The sequence below is a fragment of the Myotis davidii genome, unplaced genomic scaffold (assembly GCF_000327345.1).
Source record: "Myotis davidii unplaced genomic scaffold, ASM32734v1 scaffold187, whole genome shotgun sequence".
NCBI lineage: Eukaryota > Metazoa > Chordata > Mammalia > Chiroptera > Vespertilionidae > Myotis > Myotis davidii.
In genome coordinates, this window is record NW_006383018.1 from 5,607,791 (window position 1) to 5,619,363 (window position 11,573).

Genomic DNA, 11,573 nt, shown 5'->3' on the forward strand with positions numbered 1-11,573 from the left:
AAACACAAAAGCACTTAAAACTATGTATCTCTCTCTGATTAGGCCTTTGACCACAGCTTTCATTTTAATTTAAATATGCGTTCTTCTTGTCATCATTTTTTGCAAATAAGTCTATATTTTTCATTTTTACTATTTTCATTTTCCTTTGACTTGAATAAATGAGGAAACATTTTTTGTTATTTTTTGCATTAATTTAATGCTTTCTTACATTGTGGTCAGATAGTATTGTTTTTACATGTTTTTATCTTTTAAGATAATGTTTTTATTATAGACTAGAGGCCCGGTGCACAAATGTTTGTGCACTCGGTGGGGGAGGTCCCTCAGCCCAGCCTGCACCCATTCACAGTCCAGGACCCCTTGGGGGATGTCCACCTGTCAACTTAGGCCCACTCCCTGGGGGAACAGGCCTAAGTTTGCAGTCAGACATCCTTCTGGCAGCCAGGGAGCTCTCGGGGGATGTCCGACTAAAGGCTTAGGCCCCCAAGGGATCGGGTCTAAACCATTAGTTGGACATTCTAGTGCTGCCACGGAGGTGGGAGGGGCTCCTGCCACCACCACTGCGCTGGCCAGCCATGAGCCAGCTTCTGGCTGAGTGGCACTCCCCATGTGGAAGTGCACTTACCACCAGGGGGCAGCTCCTGCATTGAGTATCTGCCCCCTGGTGGCCAGTGCGCATCATAGCAACCGGTCATTCTGCTGTTCAGTCAATGTGCATATTAGCCTTTTATTATTATTATACTAGAGGCCTGATGCACAAAATTCGTGCAAGAGTAGACCTTCCTTCCCCTGGCTGCTGGCACCGGCTTCCCTCCGGCCGCAGGCAGGCACCCAGAAGGACCTCCAGTCTAAGTAGCATATTATGCTTTTATTGTTATAGACAGGATGTCCCTATTTCCCCCCTTTTGCCCCCTCTACCCAGCTCTTGTCCCCCACTTCTCTCTGGCCATCACCATACTGTTGTCTGTGTCCATGGGTTGTGCATATATTTCCTTTGGCTAATCCCTTCTTTAAATTCACTTCTTTAAATTTTTATTTTCAGATAAGTGCTTATAACTGCACTATTATATATTTTGTATTATATCATTTAGAATTAAGGTATTTTTTAATTGAACCCTTGTAAATTTTAGCACAATTTAATAAATTATGCAATTAGGAGATTTTTCATGTAATGCGTACACATTTCAATTAATATTTTATTAATTTTTAATTTTTTAATATTTTAATTTGAAATAATCTCATACATGTAAAAAAAAACCCTATAAAATACTCTTGACTGGAATCGAACCCGGGACCCTTTAGTCCACAGGCTAATGCTCTATCCACTGAGCAAAATAGACTGCAGCATAATTCATTTACTTTTAATCTATATGTGTCTTTATATTTAAAGTGGGTTTTGTTTTTGATTCAGCCTTATAATCTGTCTTTTTTTTTTTTCATAATCTGTCTCTTAATTGGTGCATTTATGCCACTGTCTTTCAGAGTGTTTACTGATAGAGTTACTACCATATCAGACGGCCTCTGCGGCTTCTGGGGTGGGCCTGCCTTGCTGCCAGGGACCTGGGGCGGCCGGCCAGCCCTAGATGGCGGCACGCTGGTGGTTCTCGCTGTCCCGCCCTGCCTGCAGTATTCAAATTAGCCACCATCTTTGTTGGCGGTTAATTTGCATATCACGCTAATTAGCCAATGGGAGGCGTAGCGAAGGCATGGTCAATTACCATGTTTGTCTATTATTAGATAGGATTAATATGTGTATTTGTGATAAAAATGATGTGTTTTATACCTTCCATATCCTTATTAATTTTTCCCATTTAACTTACAGAGCCATTTAGTAAAATTACACCTCATTATAATGTATTGTGTTATCTATGTCAATGTTATGTTGAAAGCACATAAAATATGACTTAAAAGACTTTTTTAATCCTCACCCAAGGATATGTTTTTATTGATTTTAGAGAGAGAGGAAGGGAGAGACAGAGTTAGAAACATCAATGTGTTAGAGATACATCGATCAGTTGCACCCCATCCAGAGATTAAACCCACAATGTAGGTTATGTGCCATGACCAGAAATCGAATTTGCAACCGTTTGGTATACAGGATGACACTCTAATCAACTGAGCCACCCTCCAGGGCTGACTTAAAAATTTTTCAATATTATTTATCTGATGTTAATAATGTGCTACTTTTGCTTATAGTTCCTGGATAAACACACTACTTTTAGCATAAATCTAATTGCAGCACTTTGTTTTATTGTAAATTTTATTTCTAATTTTTATTTACTTTTTAATTTTATTGGGGTGACATTGGTTGACATGATCATGTAGGTTTCAGGTGTGGGTTTCTATCTTTATTGTAAAATTTAAAAATACTATCTAAGAAAATCTAGCAATTTAAATTGTTACAAATTTGTTGTTTAATTATTCAAGGTCTAATTGAGCTCATCTTGTTTTATGTTTTACATTTTTTTATGTTTGTTGATTTTTGCTAGGGATTATTTTCAAGTTTTTAAAAAGTATTCTCTATTAATACAATTTTTACTATTAAGAACAAAGCATTATCATTTGAATGTTCCATATAGAAGTTTTTGATACAGTCTTGGTTTCTAAGACAAGATTGTTGTTAAAACTTAATTGTCACATTTTTTAAAACTTATGTTTTCAGTTAACTTAATAAAATACGTAGTACAACAAATAGTTTTACTCAGTTACCTCTTGGTCACTCTATACCAGAATTTCCTAATTAATTCCTAAGTTCTAGATCTTTTCTTTCTCAGAATTCATCTTAATGTTTAAGTACTTGTGGAGGGTATAGTTTTCATGACTTTGCCATACTGAGAATGGGACAGTCTAATTATCATGACAGAAAGAATCATTAGCTGGGTTTAATATTTTTATTTCCTGAAATGTAGTAGGACAAGCTTCATTGTTTTAGGCTGACATTACAGGATGTAAAGTAGAAGTCTGATGCCAACCTGGCATGCAGATGCTTGAGCAGCACTTGGTAGTCAGTGTCAGGATACTCAGAGGCCAGCAGAGTAACCCATGGTTTCCAGTCAGAGAAATGCGTTCTCATCTGGAGGTGACAACCATGACATATGCTGCCGGGTTTTTTGTGAGGTTTAAATGAAAAAATGTATCCCAGAACTGGTTCAGATTAGGTGCACAGTCGGGGAACACAGTCGGGGGCATCAGACCTGGGATAATTTCCACTCCACCACACATCTGGGGACTGGAAGAAACCATGTAACTTCTGAGCCCCTTTCCCCATCTGAACAATGTGATTTATCGTGCCTGTCTTGCTTCCCTCAGTCTCATGGGCAATGCTGAAGGAAATGATAAAAAAGATAAAGGGTCCCCGTGGAAAAAACCATGGACTGGAATTTATAAAACCTGGCTTTGATACTTGTTAGCTCTGCAACTTAAGCTACTGAAACACACTTTCTTTTCCTATAAAATGAAAGAGTTCAATTAGTTTATTTTTTATGCTTTTCTTGTTAATAGTGATAAATTTGTAGAAATTCTTTTAATGTCCATACAGGATTAAAATAATCGCATATCTATAATTTTAGGCCTGTCAGTACTAAGAATACTTTGCACCAAAACTTTTGTCCATCTTCTGAATAATTACTTCATTCTGCTTTCTTGTATCTAAAGCCTTTGGCTGCACTTAGGAACACTCGAAGCTTTTATCAGGGTTCTGCTAATGAGTTCAGCTCTCTTCTGTCACCCGTTTTGGTGAGGTAGGAGAGGTGGGGTAACTGAAGACCAGCTTGCCTGGTGTCCTAAGTTTATCCCACACATCGGTGGGTTAATCTGTCATGTACATTCATAGGAATGAAAATGCTGGTTTTGGACAGGAACTTAGACTCTGCAACCATGACAGCCATCTCCGGGCTCTCCATTTCATAAATGTCACACCTGTAGTACTTGCAAGGGCCTTGGAGTTCTTCCCATCCAGCCCCTCATTTTTCAAATGGGAGGCTGGGGCCCAGAGAAGCATCTTGCTAGAGGCCACAGTAATTGAGCAGAGAAAATCCAAAGTCTGGACACATTGTGTACAGTGTCCTACAGCAGTGGTTCTCAACCTTGGCTGCACATTAGAATCACCTGGGAATTGTTTTAAAATCCTGATTTCCGGGCCTCATCCTCCGGAATTTCTGTTTCTTTGTTATGGGGTGGGGCTACAACATTAGTAACAAAGAAACAGAATTCCGGAGGATGAGGCCTGGAAATCAGGATTTTAAAAAGATTCCCAGGTGATTCTAATGTGCAGCCATGGTTGAGAACCACTGTCCTACAAGGATTACCACTGAGAACATAAAAGCTGGCACTCGCCCATAGTGGCGGTGCTCATTGTAAGATCTGCCCTTTTCACCTCTCGCCACTCTTCAGCTAGAAGCAGAGGTGTCTGTTTTATTTCAGGTGTGACATTGTACAGCATTAACACTTTTTACGGACAAGCGGCATTGAGGTAATCATAGTTGACCTCTTCTGTTCACTCTTTCTTAATCTTGGCTACCTTTATAGAGGACTGATTACTTGTTAACAACTGACCCAATAAGGAAGGGTCAGACCTATGAGGAACTTCATTTTACAGATGGGGGAAATGAAGGTAAGAGAGGTTAAATAACTTTCCAACATCATTACATGATAGGCCTGAGGTGAATTCAATCAATGTAACTTAACTGCAGTAGATCCTCTTTTAAAGTCGTAGGTAGGTTCTTAGAACTGTGACTAATTGATAAAAATGAGTTAAGTTCGGTAGCTCATCAATATTATAGTGAAACAACCGTCCACAGTGAAATGGACATTGAGGACCTGCTGCCCTCTTCACACTTGGCACGTGGTAGAAAGTGCAAGGACTCGATCTTGTCAATAATAATTGCACATACTCCAGTTAGCCACATGGATTTGCTGGGTGCCCAAGTGTGTGCACACTGAAGTGCAAGGTCTCCATGGGAAACAATTCCTTATAGCCATATATGTGTGTATGTGTGCGTGCATGAATATATTTATGTTTACGTATAATTAATGTATCATGTCTAACATCTAAGCACTTTTGCCATTTTTAGTTTATTCATATTGGTAGGGTGGATTAACAGTGGTATTTATTAGAAGGAGAAGGAGTTATTTTCATGTCACCTGGCACATAACAGCTCTTTAATAAATGCCTGTTGAATTAATCTCTAATGAAATGGCACTGGGTCCGGCACCAGAAGATCAAGGCTCCAAATCCTGGTTTTCACAGCAATTCCCTGTGAGCATTGGGCCGGGTCAGTGTCTGGCCAGGAGCCTGGTTTCCCATCTCACGTGAATGCAGAAGCATAAGGCTGGGCATTCTGCAGGGCTGTGTTCATCCGAAGGCCCACAGTTGGAGTGTCCACTTGGGCACTCGGGCGTGTGAGGCTGGGTTGCCTGGCATTGTCGGGTCCCAGGTGTTTCTTCCCGGGTAGCCTGCAGAGGCGCCTGGGAACCAGGGAGGGTGAAAAACGCAAGAGCCACCGGGCGAGACCGCAGGAGCCGCCAGGTCCCCGAGCGGGAGAGGAAGATAAGTGATGTGTGTGGGGCAGAACGGAATGTGAACAGCTGTCAGGGTCACCCCTCAGGACGGAGGACCGGGCGGAGGGCAGTGAGCGCTGCAGCAGGGCAGACCCCAGGGCTTTCAACCGAGTAGGAGCCCCGAGAGCGCCCAGGAGGGAGCCCTCTGCTAGGAGCTCAGGGGCGCCCAGGGTCTTAGCTTTTATTCATTGGCGTTTACGGATATTAGGTCATCCTGCTTTCCCTCTTCATTCTGCCCATATGCCCGTGGTGGCCAGGTAAAAATCAAGAAAACGCAGGTTACAAACTAAAGAGAGAGCTGAGGTTGCTGAGGCGTCGTCATCTCCAAAGGTTCGCGTTTCTGTCCTTCCATCTGGCTTTCTGATAAGAAAACCTTAGGCTTACTTGATTACAGTAATATTAGAAGTTTCCAGCCCCTTTTGTTCAATCCCAAATCCAATATGGTCTGAAAACAGATTTCTAAAATACTTCTGCGGCAAACTCATTTGGGGGTAAACATGACTCAAGCTGACAGGATATTATTTACAATTTCTCTTTCCCTCACTTAGTGGAAATAGTCTTACGCAAAAATATTCGTGGGTTTGATTACAGAGCGCCTCCACAGAACCTGCTGTGGGTAATAGCGACTTAGGGGAAAATGCTTCTTTCTACCCTTCTGAAATTGGAAGAATTCTGAATTCCAAACGCATTTGGCCCCAGGGATCTGAGAGAGGAGATTGTCACCCCACATATTGTTTTCCGTAAATGTTGGTGTATTTATCCCTGGAGGAAATGAGTATGTTGTTTTCTTCCTTCACAGAGAAAAGGAAAAAAAGTGGGGGTGGAGGGCGGGAAGGAGAAGCAAAACAAATGTGTAAATAGAGGGGCTCGTGCTAATAAACTGTAACGGAAGCTTTTGAAACCCTGGTTTTCAACAGAAGGAGATGTTTTGGAGGACAGAAATCTAGATCTGTACCTTTCCTGCAATTAAAAAATAAACACCGATTCCGCCGTGGAACTGCATCATCCTCCGCTCCCTCTTTGCAGCAAAAGAGCTGCTCAGCCTAGTGACTCGTGGTACCACAGCGCCACCTGTCCTCCAGGTTTGGGATAGCATCTTCATACAGCCACTGGCTGACTTTCCTGCCTAGGCATTTCAGTGCCAGGACTGCAAGGAAACAATTGCGTGGTATCCAAATCCTAAAGAAGAGCTGCAAAGGGTTAGCAAGCAAATGTGTTTTCTTCTCTTTGGTCCCTGATCAATTAAATCGTAACTTACTCCTCTGTTAGGGAGTGTGGGCCCTAGGCCCTGCGTATAATTAGTTTGCACCTAGTAAGTCATTTTTCCGCACTGGGCATTTTAATTTACAACCTGCTGCCTTGCAGCACTTTTCTAGGCCTTCTGCTGTGCAACACGATATTCTTCTAGTTGCTGAGACCTTAAAAATATAGATAGACTTTCTTAGTTCCGATATTTCTTTCTTTTCAATTTTCAGCTGCAAATCAAACATGCAGTTACAGAAGCAGAGATTCAAAAATTGAAGACCAAGGTAAGCGCACCAGTCAATACATGGAGTTTGAATTGTACTTTTTAAACTTCGGAGGCTATGAATAAATTCAGCCCTGGGACTAAAGGATTTGTTCCCGTACCTTTGAAAGAATACAAATGTCACAGATTCATGTCCACTGTTAGATGCATGGATGAATCTGGCAGTGAGAGTTGCACCATGGGGGTGGGGTGTGAGCACCACCATACCCCCTTAGTGAGAATTGCACAATATTTTAAAAATACATATTTACATATTTCACATATGTAGTTTCCTGAGAGCTTTCCCCCCAAAAGTAAATATTTTTAATGGTTCATGAATCTCAATTACATTTTGACCACTAATTCCTTATGCACAAGTTATTAGACTGTATCTCTTTCTTTTTATTTTATTATTTTTTTAAATTTTAGGTAGGTTTATTATAGATAGGTTTAACCATTTATTTTTCATTTATTCCTCAGGAACAATGTATTTTAACAAAGCACATTAATTTTGTATAGAAAAAAATTTCAATTTCTAATAAATATCATGAAATTTAATATATGAATAGTTGCTTGTAGGTGCCAGATGCTTCTGGAAATTTTCAGTCCTTTAGTTCACATTTTTTAAATTTGTGGGGAAAAACAGGTCATGATGGAAGGTTTTATGTATTTTTTAGTTTATTTATAAGACTCAAAAGGGCATTTTTTTAGTTGGTAAGTTATAAGGTACTTGTACATTCCTAGAATTGTGTCTAGTTTCATCAAATATGTAGTTTCAGAGATTTAAAAAATCTTTTGAATTACTTTAAAAACAATATTCTTTATTGTATTTATGGTATTTTTAAAATTAAGACATAATTCCTCCTCTACCACTAACAATCTGTTTTTCTGTTCACATTGAACGCTTGTTTTGGTTTTTCCATGTGTTTTAAATGGAGATTAATTAGCAAGGCTATTTTGGTTAAATGGTATTCCCAGCTAATAACTCTGTAGCTCTTTAGTCAAAACATGCCTATACATCATTCATGGTATCAGCCAAGCTCTGTGAATAATAATTTTTAAATTAGTGATGGTTAGTAAATAAACAACTTGAGTGCAAAACATTGCTTAATAAAAGATGCAGTAAATTCCCAGTCCTGTTTTAAGTTGCTATTGTTTCTTGGCACAGAATGGAAGAATAGAAGTGTTTTTTTAATTGTCGGTTACAATTAGGGAAAAGATTCCCCTGTGATTGTAAGTGCTTTAACAAAGCTTATGTTTTAGACTGTAAACATTGAATTTAGAAAATCCAATAAATTAGTGTTTTATTTTTCTCATTATTATATTGGCATATAAGATCCATAGATTAGCTTACTTTATTATGACTCTTAATGTCTCTGTTGATAAAACAATGCCTAATTTTGAAATGTTATTTTTGCTACTTTTTACTTTGTAATCTGTTTTGCCAATATATTTAGTTTAATATATATATATTATATATATAGTTTACATATAGTTTAATATATATATATAGTTTAATATATATATATTAAACTAAATATATTGTATAACATTTTTTAATTTGCTGAATGCTGTATGATTTTGGGATGTCTTGGAATTTAAAAATAGTTTATATAATGATTCTGCATGCTTTTGAACTTTAAACGAGGTGTGTGAAATAGATGAAACCCTTGTTTAAAGGTCAGATAGTTATTGTGAATAAATGACCTTGGACCCCTCACCTAAAGAAAGGATCAGCCTTAGTTTCTGTAGAAATGAGGGAGTGGGACTACTATTATCTATTCCTAACAGTCCCTGGAAGCGGAAATAAGAAGCTGCCTTTCTGTTCCACTGGAGGGATTTAAATTAATTCAACAATTATTTATATTTTTACTTACATTATCTTTTATACTTTCCTGCAGATTGGGGTTTATAAAGCTCTGAACACTGCCAGCAGAATAATGAGCTAAAAACTGTGTTCATGTCAATTGAAATAAAGGATGTAATAATATCAACAAAAGGGATAAAAGCAAAATAAGAATAACTAAATTTATCAGATTATAATTATGTGCAAGAAGCTGTTCCAAGCATGGGCTAGTTAGAGAACTTAAGTTATTTGCCCAAGATTTAAAGGCATCGTGATGGCTGTGCCTGGGGGCCAGGTGGCTGCCTGAAGCATGGGGGAGGGGAGCACTTGTAAAGCACTACTAACCACTTTGCTGTACTTCTGAAACTAAAACAGAATAATACTGAATGTAAACTGTAACTGAAAAAAATAATTACAACAAATAAATGGGAAAAAAGGCTGATAGTGGCCCGGCTAGGACTCAAATCTAAATGTAATGACTCCAGAGGGCCCCCTTCCTGCCAACCGACAGGCCACACTGTGCTTCTGCCCCTTTCTTCTTTCCAGCTTGTCTCTCCTCTCTCTTTTTTACATATTATACATTTTTTTAAAAAAATCTCTAAACTGTAATTGAAAAAAATTAATTTTTTAAAGGCTAATAGTGACAGCTGGGTTCAACTATAAACCACTCCAAAGCCCCCCTCCCCGCCAACCAATAGGCCACACTGTGCTCTGTCACTTTCTCCTTTTCATTTAAATTTTAACGTATTATACTTAAAAAAATATATATATCCAAAGGAAAACCTGCTGAAATTCATTGACTAGAATTAGAAAAACTCTAAAACATTTTTTACTGCTCACTGAATTTCACACCGCATCCAGTGATGGAAAGATAATGGGAATTGGAGTCAACCCCATGTTTTGTCATTTATCAGACGTTCGGTTCGGCCTTGGACAAAGCATTTCACTTTTCAAGGCTTCCATTTTATAATCTGTAAAATAATGAAAATAATGCTTTTGCTTCTCATCTCAAGGTGTTTGGTGATTGAGTATATCTAACAGTTGAATTTAATCAAAACCATGCTATTATTAAAATGTGGGGGATTTTTGGTATAGATGTACCCAGATTTTTTTTTTTTTTTTATCCAGCTGCAGGCAGCAGAAAATGAGAAAGTGAGGTGGGAACTAGAAAAAACTCAACTCCAGCAGAATATAGAAGAGAATAAAGAAAGAATGTTGAAGTTAGAGAGCTACTGGATCGAGGCTCAAACACTATGCCACACAGTCAACGAACACCTCAAAGAGACCCAAAGCCAGTATCAGGCCTTGGAAAAGAAATACAACAAGGCAAAGAAATTGATCAAGGATTTTCAACAAAAGTAAGCACTTCTAACGACTAAAATATACTTGTATGCATATAAAAAAGGTTTGTCTCCAGTAATCTTGTCATCTCTAGTGGGATAGAAAAGATGACCTCAGACTTACCCCTTGAAGAAGCATAGTTAAAGCAAATACAGTGGGGCCTTGACTTACGAGTTTAACTCGTTCTGAGACCGAGCTCGTTAAGGAGCTCGTTAACTCAAATTACTCTATCAACTCAATGCAAAAAATCAGCCGAGAGACAGCTGGTATCTCAAAAAACTCGTTACTCGGGACACACGTAAGTCAAGGCCCCACTGTATATATGTTAAGTTTTGGAAAACAGTTTTATCTTTTTTTTTAGGAGATTAAACTCTGTTTTATCATTTTTTTTTTGGCAGCCAGTGACACCATGAAGTTGTTTCTTTGATTGTTAATCATTGCTAGTTACGGTTAAAACATTTGGAATCTCTGTTCTTCTGGAAACATCCCTGTAATTCAGAAGCAGGAACCTCGCTGAAGTGGGGCAGGGCTCTTGGCCGCGGTGCGTGCAGAGCAGCAATTGGGGCCTTGCTGAGGCTGTTTCCGCCTCCATTCTCAGACTCAGTACCTGCAGGATTTCCCCACTACAGAGGGTATCAGTATTGACGAGCGAGACCCCCGCCCTGCCACCCTCTGCAGTCAGAGACCAGCACCACCGTTGGCTCTTGAGTTCAGCAGCTGATGCTGCTTTGCTTCCATCTGTTGGATCTCAGCGTAATCTCAGGGAGACTGACGGGGAGATTCTACGGGACTTTCTCATCAGTTGCTGCTAGCTAGCTAGAACAACCAAAAGGAATGCCAGGCCCTCTCCGGCCCTCCATGCCGAGCTTCAGAAGCGAAGCATACTACTTACTATATGTCAGATTCACCATTTCTCAGTTACTTCCTACCATGGAAATAATGTTTTCAATATTTAAAAGAAAATGCTGTAAAACGTTTATTGGTTAAAAGGGGGGATTGCTCTTTGTAACAATGAATTCAGCACATCACTATTTTAACTTTTCTTGCCCAAATTATAACTCTGTCATATAATAATTTTGTAAGTTTTGATAAATTTGCATATTATAGTCCAGGCTCTCAAAATGAAGATAATTCCCCTTCTCCCCCTGTTATCCTCAGGGTAATAAATGACAACCCCCCCCCCTCTGTTTTTATGACCCACCCAGCCCTTTTCCACGGTCATTCATAGGAGTCTATCCTATTATAATTTTCTTTGACCATTCAGTTCCACCAGTTTGCTAGATATATTACTCTATAAATGTAATTTTGAAAAAGGCAAATAGT

The 11,573-nt window shown here is 39.1% G+C and overlaps 1 protein-coding gene across 8 annotated transcripts in view; it reads left to right on the plus strand.

The window, feature by feature from the left end:
• Positions 1-11,573, plus strand: part of PPP1R9A (protein phosphatase 1 regulatory subunit 9A) — a 230,710-nt gene that overhangs the window by 176,656 nt on the left and 42,481 nt on the right. For all 8 annotated transcript variants that reach the window (XM_015558301.1, XM_006779231.2, XM_015558300.1 and 5 more), the window contains 2 exons: positions 7,032-7,085; positions 10,038-10,267. In XM_015558301.1, coding sequence (XP_015413787.1) covers positions 7,032-7,085; positions 10,038-10,267 — 284 coding nt within the window. The remainder of the gene's footprint in view (positions 1-7,031; positions 7,086-10,037; positions 10,268-11,573) is intronic.